General features: G+C 36.2%; 11 protein-coding genes across 11 annotated transcripts; 5 read left to right on the forward strand and 6 right to left on the reverse strand.

The window, feature by feature from the left end:
* Nucleotides 1-210: 210 nt before the first annotated feature.
* On the forward strand, nucleotides 211-861 carry C9374_003676 (uncharacterized protein; the record flags this gene model as incomplete). The annotated part of the gene is made up of 1 exon (XM_044693230.1): nucleotides 211-861. One exon carries the CDS (start codon nucleotides 211-213, stop codon nucleotides 859-861), a length of 651 nt encoding a protein of 216 aa, XP_044555806.1.
* A 710-nt stretch (nucleotides 862-1,571) lies between these two features.
* Nucleotides 1,572-3,094, forward strand: C9374_003677 (uncharacterized protein; the record flags this gene model as incomplete). Its single annotated transcript, XM_044693231.1, has 4 exons — nucleotides 1,572-1,998; nucleotides 2,320-2,779; nucleotides 2,934-2,940; nucleotides 3,029-3,094. The coding sequence occupies 4 exons, from the start codon at nucleotides 1,572-1,574 to the stop codon at nucleotides 3,092-3,094; spliced, it is 960 nt and encodes a 319-aa protein (XP_044555807.1).
* A 128-nt stretch (nucleotides 3,095-3,222) lies between these two features.
* Nucleotides 3,223-4,715, reverse strand: C9374_003678 (uncharacterized protein; the record flags this gene model as incomplete). The annotated part of the gene is made up of 3 exons (XM_044693232.1): nucleotides 3,223-4,430; nucleotides 4,490-4,527; nucleotides 4,591-4,715. 3 exons carry the CDS (start codon nucleotides 4,713-4,715, stop codon nucleotides 3,223-3,225), a joined length of 1,371 nt encoding a protein of 456 aa, XP_044555808.1.
* A 147-nt stretch (nucleotides 4,716-4,862) lies between these two features.
* On the reverse strand, nucleotides 4,863-6,438 carry C9374_003679 (uncharacterized protein; the record flags this gene model as incomplete). Its single annotated transcript, XM_044693233.1, has 7 exons — nucleotides 4,863-4,951; nucleotides 5,002-5,127; nucleotides 5,190-5,519; nucleotides 5,589-5,888; nucleotides 5,934-6,121; nucleotides 6,167-6,248; nucleotides 6,306-6,438. The coding sequence occupies 7 exons, from the start codon at nucleotides 6,436-6,438 to the stop codon at nucleotides 4,863-4,865; spliced, it is 1,248 nt and encodes a 415-aa protein (XP_044555809.1).
* Nucleotides 6,439-6,657: 219 nt separating this feature from the next.
* On the reverse strand, nucleotides 6,658-8,685 carry C9374_003680 (uncharacterized protein; the record flags this gene model as incomplete). The annotated part of the gene is made up of 1 exon (XM_044693235.1): nucleotides 6,658-8,685. One exon carries the CDS (start codon nucleotides 8,683-8,685, stop codon nucleotides 6,658-6,660), a length of 2,028 nt encoding a protein of 675 aa, XP_044555810.1.
* A 33-nt stretch (nucleotides 8,686-8,718) lies between these two features.
* On the forward strand, nucleotides 8,719-9,978 carry C9374_003681 (uncharacterized protein; the record flags this gene model as incomplete). Its single annotated transcript, XM_044693236.1, has 3 exons — nucleotides 8,719-8,962; nucleotides 9,027-9,056; nucleotides 9,110-9,978. 3 exons carry the CDS (start codon nucleotides 8,719-8,721, stop codon nucleotides 9,976-9,978), a joined length of 1,143 nt encoding a protein of 380 aa, XP_044555811.1.
* A 65-nt stretch (nucleotides 9,979-10,043) lies between these two features.
* On the reverse strand, nucleotides 10,044-11,152 carry C9374_003682 (uncharacterized protein; the record flags this gene model as incomplete). Its single annotated transcript, XM_044693237.1, has 2 exons — nucleotides 10,044-10,247; nucleotides 10,295-11,152. 2 exons carry the CDS (start codon nucleotides 11,150-11,152, stop codon nucleotides 10,044-10,046), a joined length of 1,062 nt encoding a protein of 353 aa, XP_044555812.1.
* Nucleotides 11,153-11,618: 466 nt separating this feature from the next.
* C9374_003683 (uncharacterized protein) lies at nucleotides 11,619-14,267 on the forward strand (the record flags this gene model as incomplete). The annotated part of the gene is made up of 1 exon (XM_044693238.1): nucleotides 11,619-14,267. One exon carries the CDS (start codon nucleotides 11,619-11,621, stop codon nucleotides 14,265-14,267), a length of 2,649 nt encoding a protein of 882 aa, XP_044555813.1.
* A 24-nt stretch (nucleotides 14,268-14,291) lies between these two features.
* On the reverse strand, nucleotides 14,292-15,179 carry C9374_003684 (uncharacterized protein; the record flags this gene model as incomplete). The annotated part of the gene is made up of 1 exon (XM_044693239.1): nucleotides 14,292-15,179. The coding sequence occupies one exon, from the start codon at nucleotides 15,177-15,179 to the stop codon at nucleotides 14,292-14,294; it is 888 nt and encodes a 295-aa protein (XP_044555814.1).
* Nucleotides 15,180-15,428: 249 nt separating this feature from the next.
* On the forward strand, nucleotides 15,429-16,742 carry C9374_003685 (uncharacterized protein; the record flags this gene model as incomplete). The annotated part of the gene is made up of 2 exons (XM_044693240.1): nucleotides 15,429-15,571; nucleotides 15,785-16,742. 2 exons carry the CDS (start codon nucleotides 15,429-15,431, stop codon nucleotides 16,740-16,742), a joined length of 1,101 nt encoding a protein of 366 aa, XP_044555815.1.
* A 140-nt stretch (nucleotides 16,743-16,882) lies between these two features.
* On the reverse strand, nucleotides 16,883-18,865 carry C9374_003686 (uncharacterized protein; the record flags this gene model as incomplete). Its single annotated transcript, XM_044693241.1, has 3 exons — nucleotides 16,883-17,706; nucleotides 17,866-18,562; nucleotides 18,779-18,865. The coding sequence occupies 3 exons, from the start codon at nucleotides 18,863-18,865 to the stop codon at nucleotides 16,883-16,885; spliced, it is 1,608 nt and encodes a 535-aa protein (XP_044555816.1).
* Between the last annotated feature and the right edge of the window lie 343 nt (nucleotides 18,866-19,208).

Raw genomic sequence — 19,208 nt, forward strand, 5'->3', positions numbered from 1 at the left:
CTACCTTTCTCTCAAGAGCTCGAGCTTCATCCGACCCCTGAGTGCGTTCTTTCTTTCGAATTTCTACTCAGCTCATTTCTACCGATGGAAAAATGCTTCCGCACTTCTAAAATGAAAATCTGATAAAAACCCATTTTCACTCGCTCTCTCGGAATGAAACATCAAACAAATTATTCAACAACAATAACAATAACAAACTAACACTTGAAAATGGTTCTCAAACTCTATGGTCTTTACTTTTCCACTTGTGTTCAACGTGTCGTGACCACTCTCAAAGAAAAGAATGTCGAATTTGAATTGGTCCCAGTCGATCTTTCCAAAGGTGAACATAAACAAGCTGCATTCCTCGAGAAGCAACCTTTCGGAGTCATTCCAGTCCTCGAAGACGATGGTTTCTTGATCTATGAGTCTCGTGCCATTTGTAGATATTTGGAACAAAAGTTCAAGAATCAAGGAACTCAATTGATCCCAACAGATTTGAAGGCTTTGGGTCTCTTTGAGCAAGGTGCTTCTATTGAAACTTCTTACTTTGATGCCAATGCCAGTGGTCTTGCTTTTGAATTGGTATTTAAGGCCATGTTCGGAGCTGGTGCTCCTGATGAAGCTCGTGTCAAGTTATTGACACAAAAACTCACTTCTGCTTTGGATGTCTATGAAAAGATCTTATCCAAGCAAGAATATATTGGTGGTAATCAATTCACTTTGGCTGATATTTATCACTTGCCTTATGGTAATTACTTGTTCCATCCTCAAGTCAATTTGGGTCACTTGATTAACGATCGTCCTCATGTGAAGGCATGGTGGGAAAAGATTACCAAGAGAGATTCTTGGATTCAAGCTTTAAAGTTGGCAGGTCAATAATTGCAATTGTATCATGAATAAACATGTGTATTTTGAATTGAAACCAAATTCATTCTATTTGTGAAGAGGCAAATAATCAGTGGAAAGTCGTTTGTATGAGGATGTATTCACATTTCCACAACACTATCTTCGTTCAACTAGTTGGCAATGAAGAGATCCGACTGTGAACAAGGAATGACTTTCTTTTGTTGTGTCAGTGGAGCAATTAACCAACACATTTGCTGTTTTTTTAGTCAAAAGAAAACCCAATAAAATATGAAACCAACTGCTTATAAATGAAGCGGTCTTGGCTGAGTGGTTAAAGCGTTTGACTAGAAATCAAATGGGGCGACCCGCGCAGGTTCGAGTCCTGCAGACCGCGACATTTTTTTGCAAACAACTTTTTTCAGTGTGAGAAAGTATTGTCTTGGACGAAGTAACGTTTACGTTCAAACCTTGCATCAACTCATGAGAATTCCCTACTATATTTTCCATGACCGTCCTCTCTTCACCATTCTTTGACTCATTTTCATTCTGCTGACAACCCTATCAACACACAGATGCATATCAATAAGAAATAGTTGTCCAAGGTGTTTTATGGTCTGGCTAAATCAATTGCAATTTCTGGTCTGCATACTTATTGTCCAACGATATTGAGAACTACAAATTTGATCTCACTGGAACAGCTCTGTAACCTTCCAACTTTACCATCAATCATTTTACAAAAAAAAATGGCTCACAAGCTCACTTTCACCCCCGTGCTTTTGGCAACAGTACTTGGCATGATGCTCTGCATTTTGGCAACTCTGGTTTCCTCCGGTACTTCTCAATATCAACCTCTCTCAGAGGATGAAATGAAATCTCTCTTCACTCAATTCACTCACAAACACAACAAGTTCTATCAAGGACCAAAAGAATATCAACAACGTTTTGAAATCTTTTCTCAAAATGTTGAAAAGAGTCGTCAAATGAACATTTTGGAGGGCCGCAACACGTATGGAGTCACTAAATTCAGTGATCTCTCACCTGAAGAATTTTCCAAGTATTACTTGATGAAACCAAAAACTCCACAACAAGTTCGACAATTAATGAATCGAAATGGAGTATTGCCAATTTCTAAAGTTTCACAACAACAAGTTCGTGATGCTCCAAAGGTAGGTATTGGTTTGTTCATGATGATGATTTTCCTTGAAAATGATTTTCTAATTTAATAATGGTCTGTGAAAATGATTGTGTATTTCTGACATCTCTCAACGTGGTGGAAAAACAGTTTCGATTGATTGACGTTCCGACATGGAAGTGAAATTTTGCTGTTATTCACACTCTGAATGATCATCAAGAAGTACTTACCTTCCACATTGACCTTGATTCTTGACATAGGTCACAGCACCATGATCTCTCCAATCCCATGACATGGAACCATTATTGAACCATGAAATTCTCACTCTTCTCACTTTCACACAACAACAACAACAATAGAACAACAACTTGTGGATTGTGATCATAATTGTGTCATTTTCGAAAATCAACAATCATGTGACGATGGATGCAATGGTGGACTTCAATGGAGTGCCTATCAATACATCATTCAAGCAGGTGGTATTGCCTCTGAAGATGCTTATCCTTATTATGCTGAATCTTACAAGTGTACTGTGAAAAACTCTCAATTTGTTGCAAAACTTCAAAATTGGACCATGTTATCAACCAATGAAACTGAACTTGCAGCTTGGTTGGCTGAAAATGGACCAATTGCTGTTGCATTGAATGCAGATTGGTTACAAAATTATAATAATGGAATTGGTGATCCAGCATGGTGTGATCCAACGCAATTGGATCATGGTGTCTTGTTAGTGGGATATGGAGTGGAGACTTTTTGGTTTGGATCTCCAGAACCTTATTGGATTGTTAAGAATTCATGGGGTGAAGATTGGGGTGAAATGTAAGTTTAATGGGAATGCAACGATGATGATGATGATTGTTCATATTTGAAAATGCTTTTAATCCGTCAAATGATGAATGGAAATGTAATGACGAATTGGATGAATGGATATGATCTGTAATGACGACTTGGATGTGTGAATGTTATTCAATAGGGGATATGTAAGTACTGTTATAGATGATATATCATTGATCGTTAACATCGGTGGTTCACTTAAATCATTGCATTGTTCCTTTCATGAAAAAACAGTTCCGTATCATCCGAAATAAGGGAAGATGTGGTATCAACACTGTTCCTTCCACTTCTGTTGTGTAAATGTCTTTCAATGATTTACAACTGGCAAGTTTTAATAAAGAGATGAAAAATGTTGTAAATCACAACCTTGAGATGTTTTTTGTTAAAAACACTTTGGCAAATGACAGCTTGTATTTCTCTAGAAATGATCATGCCAACAAACAAACATTGGAACTCTTCGTTGGGTGTTGTCCCCATTCTTTCAATTCCACACTTGTGGCACGTTGTGAAATAAATTCTACTTTTTCACTTGATAAATAAAACCTCACTCGAGTCGCGTAGGGTTTCATCACTATGTTATAGACATAGCTGTATCGACCTGGTACTTGTTCAGCACATTCTTGCAAGAAATAAACTTCAAGACAATCTTGTCCTGGTTCTAAAGTCACATGTGAAACTTGACATTTTCCCTTGTTGATTAGAAGAGAGCCATGACTATGCATTAAAGCTCCATAAAACTCTTTCAATAATTTAAATTGTAAGTTGTAAGGTAAATGGAAGAAACAAATTCGTTTTGTGAAATACTTGGTATCATTGGTCATGAGTAAATTATAATAGGAATATCGGTTCTGAAATAATTTAGTGACAAATTCAACCAATTGTGGATGTTTCATCTTTGATGTTGCTATATAGGTTAATATCTCAATGAGTTTCATCGTTGAATTATTTTTCGTGTCTTGTTCGGAAATACGATTCGAATATTGAGAATGGTCTAATTGAAGGCATCTATTTGAATGTTGCATGATATACATGGTACAGTCAAGTAAGGTTTTTTGAACTTGCTCTGAATTTGCACCTTTTTCCATTCGGAAATATCCAAATGACTTGACTGGCATTTTGATGAGAGAAATAATGTCCTGATCTCGTTTTTTCACAGCAAGACTTTCGTTAGTTTTCAAAGTAGCATTTCCTGTGGTCACAAGAATTGGTTCTTGCATTTCAAATGTAAACCCATCATTGAGAAAGGTAGCACAAAATTGACATCCTGTTGGCATTTGTTTGTATGCATCCAAAGTTTCCTGTTTTAGAAAAATAAATCCCTCTAATCGATTCAACTCATCCACAGCTAAAGTCGCCTCCGATTTACATAACATGGGAAAAAAGATGACTCGAAATCGATCCTGTTTAAAAATTAATTGTTTTTCAATTCTTTCGAAAATTTGAATAGATGTCGAATCATTACTACGAATGTCCACCAATCGATCTCCATCATTCAATTCAATAAATACTTCACGTTGCATTGCTTGACGATCTTCATCAGTCATGGATGGAATTAAACCAGATTTTGATTGGAGAATTTGTCGAACAAAACTTTGTAATTGATCTTGATGACAAGACACCACTCCGATTTCATACACTGTTTCAATCATCATTTTAAATCATTAGACCATTATCAATTGGACATCTTATACATACCAGGACGAATGTAATACTTTTTTAATTGTTCGATGAGTCTGCACAGTGCGATAATAATAATTATTCAAAATTTCATTGGTTAAAATCGTACAACATCTTACCTGAGAAAAAACAACGAGACATTGCGGAGAGGGTAAATATCTCGAATTTCCATGAATTGAAAAATGTAGTGAAAGATGTCAATAAATTCATTGGTGTCATGAATGAGAGGAGTTGGTTGTGACATTTTTTAACCATGTTGATGACTTTACAAACAATGATGGCGGGGCTTTTTGTCAAACATTTTTAAGGTTATCGAGAATACAAAAGTGTAGATGTAGAACATGAAAAAACGTTAAGGAGCCATAATTTTCTTCGTTTATTTCTTTTAGTCTTATTGTCCACATTCAATGAGAATATCTGAGAGCGAATGATTAATAACAGCCTTGTGGAGAAGTACTTGGAACCGAAGAGATTTTCTTGCTATTTAACAAAATTAAAGGTTATGAACTCTGTAAAAATTGAACACTTACTGTCTTTTGCGAAATAAACAATCATGTGTTGAAAACCTCCTGTCACATGAGGTATCATACCAACATGTTCTCGGCAATATTTTTCTAATGTTGGATGACGCTGCAAATTTTTCTTTTCAATTTGACCTAAATGGCCAAAAACCAAGGTGCTCAATGATCTTTTTTCAAATTCTCTGATAAAGACTTACCTAACTGTTGGCTTGTGTTATTTCCTGCCACGTAAACTTCATTTGTTTTTGTTATAAAAATTGTCTGGTATGTATAAATTCCAATAGTTCGCACTCCAATTCCACTTAACTCTGGATGTAACGTCCAATCATGAATTGCTTCACTTCCAAATCCCAGCTCCTGACTTCCATTGTCACCGAAGCACATCACTTCATCGTTATAAGTGAGTGCAAGGGCAGAAAGAGAACCGCTGAAAATTTTAGCAATAGGTCTACTAACATTCATTTTTGTCCATACACGAGATTCTCCATAATGTGTCGTTTGTCCAATTCCAAAAAGCTCTCCCTTATCTAAATCAAAATTGAGAAAATGTTTCAATGGTTATCAACACCACAATTGTGATGACAATAGCTACTCACCATTGATACAAAAAGTATTGAACACACCACAAGCAACATCGACAATTTTTCCTATAGTTGCCAAATGTGAAGATTCAACGGGCTTGTACTCATTACAAACTTCAGAGCCAGGAACTTTTCCTGTTTGATACAGAACATTATTTGATAATACCACTGAATGATAATATCCAAAAGAAATTTTGTCCACACGATTTGACTTCCATGGAGGATTTGCAACAGCTGTGGGAGTTGGTAATGATGACACTGTTCCTGCTCCAATATATCCCTCTGAGTTTGATCCACATCTCAAAAAAGTTCCATCTAATTAACTTGAGTTCAATAAATTGTCATTACATTCAAACTAACCTTTCATGACAAAGAAAGTGAATGTATCACCGCTTAAAATGTAGTCGATCATGGCATATGATGGAATTATTGTTTTGTCTTTGGCTAATTCTTGATACGATTCTGTCGAAAATCCCCATCCGAGCTCTCCTGAGCTGTTTTGGCCGCAGGAGTAAAGGTGATCTGATTCAGTAAGAAAGAACGAACATCTGTCAAAAGATGAGAATAAATAGAGGAGTTGAATCAAAACATACCGATAACCGCAGGCTACATTTCTAATTGTTTCATTTCCAAAAGTCATGGGGCTGATGGGATCAAAATCCGTACTTTCAGGATCTATTCATACCACCAAGTAATTGCTTCCGGACAACGCTTTGAATAATAATCACTTACTTATTGTTGGAGGATATTCATTCGAAGCTTTGCTTCCTGCACAGTATACTTGATACATTCTTGCACAATTAACGGCTGATGATGTTGACTCTATGATGGTTCTATGTTTACTTTTAGCTTGTTTGTTTCCCATACAGCTGATTATGGAACGATGTAAAGTCTTCAAGTTTGAACTGATGATCGAATTGCAATATTTCGTAGAAATGATGATCTCAATAAAAACTCAAAAATCAACTACTTGGATCAGCAATTATTTAATAAAAAGAAATTAATGATATTAGCAAGATCGGATTCTGATCATAAATTCGGAAAAGCTCTGTCTACAAGATGATCGAGTATTTTTTTTGGAATGCTAATCTTGAGACTCGTCCATGACCTGCACCGGTTGTTCTGCTGAAGAGGTGGTCACAGTCTCGTCAAGCAAAGTTCTTCCTTTTAGATTACTCCAATATAGCAAATTGCCACCAAAATCTAAGGCAATGATTCCGCCAAAGGATGTTCCAATAATCAAAAAGCGTTCATCTGCATAATAAGTGGATACGTTGTATGTGAGGTTCAATGGATACTGAATCGATTGTTTGACAATACCATCTTTTCTACCAACTATGCAAATGTCAGAATAGGTGCTGATAATTATCTTGTCGTCATCGAAATAGTTTGAATGACTACTATATCCATATCCATAATAATCGTAACTATTCTTCACAGTTTCTAATTTTACACTTCTTACTGGATTTTCAATTCCAAATCTGTAATCAAAATACTTGATAAATGTTTTGGTGTTAGAGGCAGCATAATTGTAAGGATCACTGTTTGAGCCTATAACCACAGTAGCACAAAATTGTCCATCTATGTTCGTTTTGTAAATGCCAGTCACAATAATCTGTTCATGGGCGCTGAACTTGCGATACAATTTTTTAAAGCTCTCCAATGAAGTTGGTCTATTGTAGTTTTCAATGTCCAATACCTTTGTCTTCTTCATATCAATTGCTTTGATGCATAAAGACAGACTCATGTTATAGATACGAATTACTTGATCTCCAGAGACAATAGCAATGTTGTTATCATCGAGAACTTCGAACTTGGTGATAGTCGTTGCTGGAGCGTGGCCTGCATCATGCATTGTATCATCATCAAATTCGTCATCTCCCTGTTCTTCCTCGTCACTGTCGTATTCACCTCTTAATTTTTCAATGGCTGCATCGATGAGTTTCTTTTGTAATATTCCCTTTTGTTTTGGCTTGTAAAAAGGTTTGATAATTTTCAGAAGCACAAACGTGGTAAGATCATAAATTTCAATTGTTTTAAGAGAAACTACCACCAACACGTATTGTCCACAAAACTTGGAAACTTTCATGCCAACGACGGGATGTCTCATTTTGGTGGTTGCTCCAAAGCATGTTTCAACAACATGTTCTCCTCTGAGCTTCTTCAAGAGGAGTCCTGTCTCAAGTTGCCAGACGTTTATATCACACGAATGCAAGCTTGTTGATAAAAAGTATGTACAATTTGGGTCTAGCTTGAACTTGCTTGGTGAGGTAACCTGGCTTGGTGATTCTGATAGTTGTTGCTCTGGGAGTATGCACACAATATTGGAAATGGATGTATCATGAGCTCCTACGAACTTCTTCACTTGTTGATACGACCTAAGATTGAATAATTTGATCACTCCTCTTGCGTCACCGCTCAAAAGTCTGTCACTTCCAACAAGACAAAGTGTTGAAATTTGCGCTCTATCCGCAGGATCAATACGATAAAGTTTCTTGTCACTTGCGTCTTCTGTTACAAGATCTTCTTCTGAAATACAAGCTAAATGAGCATCTTTCTTGAATAACTCTCCCTTATTAGTATTCTTATTCTTGTTTCTTGCATATTCGGAATGTAAAATGTCCAAATATCCGATTCGATCAGGATGATTATTGTACCACTTATTCCTCAAGTCGACTCTATAGCCATAAACTTTTTTCCATTGTCCATCAAATTCTGAATCATCATTCTCATCAATAATGGCATCATAGACTGGTCTGGAAGATTCGTCTCCAAATTCTGAGTAGTACAAATTTTGCCACAAAAAGTTAGTTCTTATCGAAAGAAAATACCATGATTTGCAAACAAGACCAACATGTAACAACAATTCAGAAGGAGTCAAATAGCTGAAAATTTGCAACATGCAATCTAATGAGATGTAAATCTCTTCATCATCAGATCCATCATCATATTGTTTGATCAAAGTGATATATTGAATCGGAACATCTCGTTTTTTCGCATTCTCTAAATCTTGCAGCATTTCCTTCTCCTTCAAATATTTAGCTTTTCTAATCAGGTTCAAATCAGCCAAGGATGAACCAGCATCCTTTGATTTGCTTCTCTTTTTGCTCATTTTTTTGTTAAAGTTCAATTTCTAAACGAAAAAATGATTGCCAGCACGAACTCGACACGCGATGATCATGGACCAACGTCTATTGAACAAACTCCATTCTTCATTGATGATGAATATAAACTTCGTATGGCGAGAGGAGAAGAGGAAGAAGAAGATAAGCCAGATGATGTGGATAATGTTTTTAATTATGGTCGCCTTTTATCGGATACCAGTAAAATGTATCAATTGAAGAATTATTATGCTGGGGCATCAAATGGATTCGTAAGAGTTTATACGGGTTTGTAATTTATTCAATTGGAAAAAATTTTTAATTCCAATATGAATATATTTCGAGAGATCAGCGGAGGGACATAAATATTGGTTAGCTCAGGGTAAGTAAGCATACATGTAATTTTGATATAATTCTTGTTCATCATATCAACAGCAATGACCACTCATCGCGCACCAGATTTCAAAGTACATTTTTCTGTTGACATCGATGACGTTCCAAAAGCATTTGATATTCTTGCAAAGCACTTCTTTTTGAGCCGTTGTAAATTTGGAATGAAAGCATACATGTTGAAAGACTGGAAAGAAAAGCATTCATCAGAAATTCTTGAATATAGTGACGATACGGCTTCAGAGTTGAGTGTGGAAAGATCAAGTGTAGAAAATTCAATACTGTTGAATGTAAAATCAGAGGATCAACCAAGAGTGTCTTCATTATCTATCGATAGTGGATGGCCTGAGCACATGAAAGGACGAGAAATTACTGTTTATATTTATCGATATTATGATTTGGAAAAACAGCACACCATAAGGGAATATGGTGAAGGTGGAATATTTAAGGAATATCCAGTGCATATCAAAACAGAACACAATCCCTACTACAAGTCACACTTTATGGAATATCAACACATGCATCCGTTTGAAATGTTTGAATTAGAAAAAAAGCATGAAGAACCACTCATATTTTTCCGTAAATGGATTCAAGTTGCTGAAGAATTGTTAGAAAATGCTGGTGTTAGAAACAACGGATGCGCCTTTGGAGATGTACCTCTTGGTGGAAAGTATGCATCATTCAGAAATGAAACATTTGTTCCTTTGAAGAGCAGAGGAAAAGAATTATTATTGAACCAAAAAGAATTCCAAACTGTTAGTGTGGATGATTATTTTATGTATCCACCAAATGACTGTGGTTGGAATGCAAGCGGTAATGATGATGCCCCATTGGTGTATGAAGCTCTTCGTTTCAATGAAGTGAGACTCTATGACTATAAGAAATGGTTTGGCATTCAAGAGGATCAAGACTAGAGCCTTCGTTACTTTCAGAGGAATGAACCATGTTCGCCTTACTTTTAATCCCAAATGAATAAAGTCTAATCTTTCAGATATCTTTGGTCAAAATATTCAGTAGTAATATTCAAATGTTGTTTAAAGAGCAAGAAGGTTATGAGTGACAAAATATTAAAAATCACATTCCAGCGCAAAATGGTTCTAAATCTTGCTGAGGATCCAGAATGCATGTCAAATACCAACACATAAACATTAAATAGAAAGAGTAAAATGGTTGCAAATACTCTCTTCGGTAGCAAGTTAATTTCACATGGTGTCACATGAAAGATCTTACCTTTTGAATGTTCTGTTTACCAAACCAATATACAAGGAAAATGAGAGAACTACTTTGCAATGTTTCCTTCCAAAATAATCTTGCAATAGCTCGAAAGCCTTGGGAAGCAAATATACTTCGTGCCATGGTGTTGGTAAAATGCCCATTCTTTAGTGATGTGAACGAATTGAAAGCAGATGTGTTACTATCAGCCTCTTTTAAATACGAAGCAAAAACTCCGTCCTCTCCAAAATATGTCAATCCATCGGATGGGTCCATAAAATCCAAAATATTGGTTGACACTTTTCTGGTGCTACTACCACTTCCAAATAGACTTGAAATATAATTTATCAATCCTCCTTGTGTGGATGACACTTGGTTGTTTAACGACTCTGGTGGTAGAGAGGCTAAATATTGTAAATACTCTGATCTTCGTTGCTTCTGTTCTTGATATTGTCTTGAAACATTTTCATGATATTTTTGTAATGTATCCTTTAAATTTTGTAGTGAATTACTTTGTTCAAATTTGTTTTGCATCCAAGACTTCATCAATTGACTAAACGATAATTGATGAGAAACTGTTCGATACAAAGAAATATTTAAAACTCTCAACGTTTTTTCTGCAATAATATACACTGCCGTTATCAAGTGAGTGATCATCACAACTCTTCTCGCATATTTGACCCACACCCATTGATCCCGAAAAGTTTTAATTTCCTCCACATATCTTCTAAGCTGTTTTACTTCCTTTTTAAAATGTTCAATTTGTTTTCTACGCTGAATATTTAGTTTCTCTTCCTCCGATAACTCATAGAGTCCTTGAATTTGCTCCTCATTCTCCAAATTAAACACAGAGGAATAGGATTTTGATCGTTTCATTTTTTTATTGTTGTTCATGAAATTTCTAGTGTTGCGAATTACAAACGCGTGTATCCAGTCTTGGTACAGTGCAAGATTCTCGTTTCTTTGGATCCAGCAACTGTGTGAAAGACGGGAATGAATTTCTATGGTTTCCCATGTGAGCTGCACAAAAGACATTGAATGCTTTGCTTCTGCAGTGTCAGTAAGGAAACGAATGAGTGATGATGTTTGTTGGTTGAAAGAACGGAGGGTCCTTCTTGCAAATTCTTTCATAGTCGACGCTTGGAAAGGGTCATGCTTATGGTTCAAATCAATAGACAAACCTCCAAATTGTAAAGTATCCTGAATGATTGTCCTCACTTTCAGACTCGAAGATGTTCATCCAATTACCTCTTTGCCTCACAGTTTGTCATTTGGTAATACGTTTAATGGATTAGAATGGAAAGAACAAGCATTTCCAACAATCATTATCGATCACAAAAAAATGTCCTCGCCTCATCAGCGCACATGGAATCACACTTTCTCGAATCCTCTTTTCACTCTCCTTCTTGCAGTGTTTGTGGTGTCACTTGCCTATGTGTATCAAGGTCTTCTTCCAAGAGCCAATGATTCGACCACTCAGTATTATGCCTTTCGTGAAGATCGTGCTCTCAAATTCTTACAACAATTTTCCACTCAACTCGGACCACGTGTCGTTGGAACCATTCAAGAACAGATCAGTTTCAATTTTTTGAAAACAGAATTATTGAACTTGATGATGAAACAAGGTTCTTTTGACAATAATCTTACCATTACTGACACGAGCCATCTATCAAGAAATGGGATGATTGAAGTGAATGGACATGTTGTACGATTGGAAGAACAGTTCGGATCTGGTGATTGTTATATTGAAATCATTGGACGTAAATTATTTACACATTATTCGAATTTGTCAAATATTTTAGTGAGAATTGATCCTCCACATCAAGCAGCAAAAGATGGTTTATTAATTTCGAGTCATTTTGATTCTGGATCGACTTCTCCAGGTTTTTATGATGATGGAATTCCTGTCACTTGTATGGTTGAAACATTTCACAATTTATTGAGTTTAATACGAGATGGCAAGTTGAAACTTGAACGAAGTGTCATATTTTTGTTTAACGGAGCTGAGGAAGTTGGATTGTTGGGAGCTGAATTATTCTTTCAACATGCATGGTCACAAGATGTGAAATACTTTTTGAATTTAGAAGCTGCTGGATCTGCCTCGAAAGAAGTTGCATTTCAAATTAAGAATTTGTTTTTGGCAAAACAATTTGCCAAGTCTGTGAAACGAGCAAGTGGAAACGTTGTTGGTCAAGATGTCTTTCAAGCAAATATCATTCCATCAGCTACTGATTATTACATTTATAATAATCACAATTTAACTGGAATTGATATTTCGTTTTACAAAAATGGATATGTGTATCACACTTCTTTGGATGCAGAGAGTGCTTATGAGTCAGGTGGAATTCAACACATGGGAGACAATGTTCAGAGTTTTGTTTCTCATTTTGCAAGCGCTCATTTTGACGAGAAAGAAATGACCAAAGAGGCCAACATTCAAAGATTTGTCTATTTTGATGTCTTTGGATTGTTCTTTGCAACCTATGGTATGGAAACAGCCAAGGTCATGAACATTTCCATTCTTGTTTTGGCTGCTACTGTATTGGCGTTTTCCATGTTTTCTAGGGGTGTATATTCTCTGTTTGATCGACTAGTCTCACTCCTTTTCCTATTCTTGGTATTACTCATTGGACTAGCAGCCAATATGGGTCTCTCAATTTTGTTAGTGTTGAACCAGAAGAGAATGTTGTTCTTTGCCTTCCACCCCATGTTTAGCGTTGCATTGTTTGGATGTATTTTACTTTTCATTTACACCACTTCCATCGAAATTACAAGAAAATTCATTTATGAACTCAGCTCGCAAGGAATGAGAGATGCAGTGACATGTGTATTCGTTGCGTTTCTGGCACTTCTCACCTATTTCAATATTCCATCAGGATATATTTTCACAGTGACCACTACATGCCTACTTTTGGCTTACTATGTCATTCCACGACTCTCCATCGTCTTCTCTTTGGGCGGGTTAGCGTTTTTATGTGGTATTCTCAATCAAATGTATGACATGTTCATACCAATGAGCGGTAGAATGGGAAAAGCACTCGAAGCAGACTATGGTGTGGCAGTTTTGGTAACAGTGACCGTGTTCTTAATGTTGTGTCTGGTGTTACCCTTATTATTTTTGGATGAGAAGAGAGACATGTCTCAAACTTCTGTTGTACTCTTTGTTGTGTGTTTGTCCCTCATTACAGTGTTATTGTATGGTAATGGAGGAGAGGCTTTCACAAAATTGCATCCAAAGCGTGCCTCACTTCAACACATTTTCCATTTTAATACCAATGGTGTGAATTCTCCGTTGAAAAGTACTCACTCCTATCAGCTTATTATCAGCCCTTCCACAAGTAAGGAAGAAGTATTGTTGAAAGGCTTGAATATTTCTCCTCCTTTTTCGAGAGCGAATGAAGAGTCGAATCATCCAATTTTACCGCATGCTGTGAAGGGTGTCATTACACCAACCAAATATCCAGGTCCATTTCTCACACGAATGACCTCTCATGAAAGCTATCCAGCCAATGTTCTTCCAAAAATTGGCATTGAAAATTACTTCAAGATCAATGGCAGCGTGCATGTGAATATAGTTTTGGACGAGCAGGTTTTTCATTCGAGCGTTCATATTTTCACAAATGTTACCATTGTTGGCTCGTCATTCCAAACTCCAATCAATCATTCCATAGTGCCCTCTTCAAGAAGTGAATTTAAGAATGAATATATCGTAACAGGTGTGTTTGGTTATAACAGAGATGAACAGTTGATGAAAGAAAAATCCAAAATCTTTTCATTTTGGTTAAAATTTGATACCCAGCAACAGGAAAATGCAGAAAGTCTTCGAATTAAGTTAGACATACGTAGTACCTTCTTTTCATCAACTTCTTCTCTTACTGAGCTGGCCAGGTTACTCCCAGAGTGGTCTCAACCAATTACTTCCACCCACTCCACAATTGACATTACCCCATTCATGTTAAACGACAATAATGCTGTCCGCCTAAATTATTAAAACCATGAAAAAACACTTTTCCGATTACTCGTAAAAATTAAATTGAAACGTGATATTATGAAGACCATCTGAGGCATGATGAATACCATTTGGTGCAATTGCTTTTTCAATTTCAATCTCGTCGAAAACGCGTTGTTCTCTTAGCCCCTGTATTGTTGGGAAATATGTTGTGATTGGAGAAATAGAAATTCTTGAAATTACAAGCTCTGGCCTGTGTTCAACCGAAAAGTCTCTGTCAATCGCCTTCATCCTGACATTAAGGCTCAAATAAACTAGTGGTTTATCCTCTAAATGGCCCAAAACAGATCCATTCTTTGTTTTAGGCAAAACTTTGATTGGAAAATGAAGATTAAGAGTAATATCTCGAGAATCTAAACATTTCTTTCCTGAAGCTTTCAACTTTGTGGACGATTCTTGCTCTGCCAGCGTCCAAAGTTCACCAAATAATGCATATTTTACATAACCATCAACAGTTGGGTGAGGTCTTAACAATTTCACATTCTCCATTTTTCGAATGTTCATTTCAAAGAGTGGAATAGATGCCAAAGAAGACTCTACCAAATACTTGCCAGTTTCACTGGAATGACCAATGATTTCATACATGATATCCCGATGCTCTTCGTGCATCAATGATTCAACCCCAGCATTAAAAGCCTGTTCTGTGATCTGGTCTTGATACTTTTCTAGATAGGATCGGAGATGGCCGAAATCCTTTCTTGCCTTGTCGTTCTCCCATCTCTTAATGTACCAATAGATGGCTCCGACAGCAACAGGAATGAGAAGCTTGTACCACAGAGAAGAAGGGTCAAACTTTTCTGCGTTTTGCTGTTTGTTAGAAGTTGAATCCATCACAATATCTTTACTCTTTTTTGAAAATAATCGTACTTGCTGATTGGAATATACGCAGTTCATTGTGTTGTTGTTGTGTCTATGATTGGAATACGAGATTTGGTGAAGACGAGATGCTGCGAAAGAGCTCATTGGTGCTGATGAAAAATAACCATTCCCAATCAAAAACAAATTTCTCTTCATTTCTATATGATAATTGAACCTCTTCAAAGATCTCATTCGGCAAATGTAATAGGTGGAAAATAATAATTAATAATAATATAATCACGATCAAAAGGAAAGAACAATTTTTTTGTAAGGAATTTAAAAAAAATGAAAAATTCTCTTCAACTTCTCTCCCGTTTCAACAACAACAACTTTTCTGTTCTCTCAAAACAACAAGCCTGTTTCTATGCAACAATACAATCAAAGGCTGTTCGTTTTGAAAAGTTTGGTAATCCTTTGGAAGTTTTGAAGTAAGTGTTGGACATTGATGCACATCCGCGAGTATTAATTTGTTGTTTTTGAATATCCAAAATGAAAATTATTTTCATCACCAAATCATCACTATCATCTTTTTTACATGAACTTGCCCAATGCTTTCATCTTGCCCACTCGCATCATCATCAAACTTATTAACACAAAAATTAAATCTCTTTCATCAATCCTGACAACATTTTGAATTTCAGAGTTGATGATGTTAACATTGATACTTCCGTTAAAGGCGACGAAGTTGTTGTCAAAATGTTGGCTGCTCCAATCAATCAAGCAGATATTAACACAGTTCAAGGAGTTTATGGTAGAAGACCAAATACCTTCCCAGCGATTCCTGGTAACGAAGGTGTTGGTATTGTTGAAGAAGTGGGATCAAATGTAACTGGTATCAAAAAGGGTGATCATGTTATTCCATCCAGTGCAGGATTGGGAACCTGGAGAACTCATCTTGTGTGTAAAGCTGATAATCTTACCACCGTTTCCAAAGATTTACCAGTTGAATATGCTTCAATTCTCTCTGTTAACCCTTGTACTGCTTATAGACTTCTCAATGATTTTGTTGACTTGAAGCAAGGTGATGTTATTATTCAAAACGGAGCCAACAGCATGGTCGGACTTTTGGTCATTCAATTGGCTAAAATGCGTGGCATTCAAACGATTAACTTAATAAGACAAAGACCAAACTATGAATTAACCGTACAAAGATTGAAGGACTTAGGAGCTGATATTGTCATGCCTTATTCATTTTCTAATAACAACACTTCAATGAACCGTTTATTATCGGACATGCCAAAACCAAAATTGGCATTGAACTGTGTTGGTGGAGAGGCTGCTCGTGTTGTTGCCAAATATTTGGCTGACGACGGTGTCATGGTGACATATGGAGGAATGTCAAAACAACCAATTACACTTCCAACTGGACCTTTCATTTTTAATAATATTACACTTAAAGGTTTCTGGATGACCAAATGGGTTGAAACACATTCCAAGGAAGAGAGAAAGAAGATGATTGATGAATTGTCCAAACTTGTTGTTGACAAGAAGTTGTTGGCATTTATGGAAACATTCAAATTCTCTGAATTCAACTATGCTTTGGAGAAGAGCTTTGAGGAAAGTCGCGAGAGAAAGGTCGTTTTGAAGATGGATGAATAAATCAATGAGGAGAGAAGAAAAAGACATAACATATAAAAACCCAATTTGGGATATTGCTTGTGGGCAATAGTTTATTTAATACAAATTGTAAAGTAATTATGGTCAAATGGTGAATGAACACCACATTAGGTGTGGGAGGGTCACTTGAAAAACGTGAATGTCTTTGAAAAGTAAGGGTACAGCACAGTCTTGTACTTGGTAATGAGTATTTCTAAACTTCTAATGACTTTGTCTGTTTCCAGTCTGACAGATTCCAAATTAAGTGCAGATTGGTTGGCTTTGTCTTCCTTTCTTTTCAACACATTGAGAGAAATGACGCTTGCTAAACTTGAAGCAGTCATTTTGTTTTGTTGCGTCTTGGCAATGATCAGGTCAATGAGAGCCAAGAGCCAGTACAGTAAATGCTGATTCAATGGTGGAAGCTTTTGTACAGTTTCCAGAATGGCTTCATCATGGTCGCCACTCAAATTTACAAATTCATCATACAAAGCATAGGTCAAGAGAGGTACAGGTAGTGATCTAAGGTAATCCTTTAAAAGAGAGGCTACAATTTTCACCATTCCACTTGAACGCTGTTTTTGCTCTATATCTTGAAGCATGATTTTCTCTTGTTCCAAAATAAAATTTCTAATTTCTCGATCTTCACACTTGTCATAGAGTTTCTTAAGAGCTAGCACACTGTCTACTTTTCCTGGTATTCTGAAAATACCCTCCTCTACAGTCGATAAATCATCTGAAAGAAAAACAAACATGTCATGCACAACTTTTGGAAGACCTTTCCCATGTAATTTTTCACGATGGCGTGACATGACTTTTTCAATATCCACTCCAAATATTTGTGATTCTTCTCCAAGATTAATATCAATGGTTATTTCTCCGTGAGGAACTCCTTCGAGTGGTATGGTTAATATCATGGGTTCAAGTACTTGGACTTGATCCAATGAAATTTCAACACTTCCCAGGTCTATATTTTCACAATAAGTGTGATTAATGAAAACAATGGAGTGAAATTTGGTGTTGCACCAAGTGTAAATTTTTTTGAAATTGAAAATTCACAGAATACAGTGTTGTTCAATAATGAATCATTGTTTCAATCATCAATAATAATTCACAAAAAACTTACAATCATCATATTTCACATAATCATAATCATACACTTCCAAAGTCAACAACCAATTTTTTATCACTAAAACATCTCTAATATTATCCACAGTCAAAAACTCATTCGTAAATATTGGATTTAAAGTATTATAAATAATTTCAGTCTTTTTTTGTGCAATAATTTTTCGATTCTTAAAGTCACACGGAGCCTTGTTCACATAGGGCGTATTTGCTGATGACGATTTAGTTTTTCCAATATTCTCTTCTTCCTGTCGATGAGTAGTGTCACACTCCAAGTTTGAACTGGTCGATGTCGAAGTGACATTTGTCATTTCATTGATTTGTGAAGGAGAAGAAGAATCATTCACCGATGATACCACAGATCCATTCATTGCATTATTCGTTGTAGGACTTGGTGATTGATTATGATTCAAATAACTTTTACTGCTCACAATGGATAATCTTCCTCGAACATTGGCCGTGTTCACAGTAGGTGATGTTGAAGCGGATGAAACTCTTCGTGTTGTTGTGGTCATGACCATATTTGGAACAAGAGGTTGTTGTGATGTAAATGAAGAATTTGTGGAATCTGTAATCTGCAAGTTCACAGAGGGTTGAGCTAGAATGGATTTATGATCTCGAATGATGGCTGATGGAGAAGGAAAGAGTTTTTCTTCACTTTCTCGGATTTCTTTGGCAGGAGCATTGATGGTGGCAATCTAAAAGTATTTTTTGGTGAAGAAATAATTATCATGATGATGATGACATGTTCAAATCAAATTTCAAAGTTGTCAAAATGAAATTATTAATAATGAAATAATTGTAGTAGTGCACCATGGCAGTATCATAATGTGACGACAGTGCCAGTGTTGAAATACACATTCCGAGAGAGAACATATAACATCATGACTCATGCTTATTGTGTAAATACTTACAACATAGGGATCGGCCAATCCGCTAATCAAGTCTCCCACGATTAGATTCTTGCATTCAATAATGGAGACAGTTAGCTTCATGGCCATACTCGACGGGTGATTATTTTTTTTATGAAAACTGTTGAAAATTTGTTGGTGACATTTACATGACAGTTGGCAGATGAATCAAAAAAGAAAATGCAGGTACTTTGTTGGTAAGTAAGGAAAAGCACTTGTGATTTTAATAACTAATGGCCACAGTAAGACCTAAAAATTCTATGGATATTGTCAACCTGACACTTTTTAAAATTCTCTTTCTGACAACTCGATATATAATTGATTCTTACTAATAGCTCTACCGACATATAATCCAAAGGTTTCAAAAGGAGGGCTAATGGTCAATCGAGAGCCACTTCCCTTACTCATAGCATAATATTTCATACCAGGAATA

Source organism: Naegleria lovaniensis, assembly GCF_003324165.1.
Source record: "Naegleria lovaniensis strain ATCC 30569 chromosome Unknown tig001, whole genome shotgun sequence".
NCBI lineage: Eukaryota > Heterolobosea > Eutetramitea > Acrasida > Naegleriidae > Naegleria > Naegleria lovaniensis.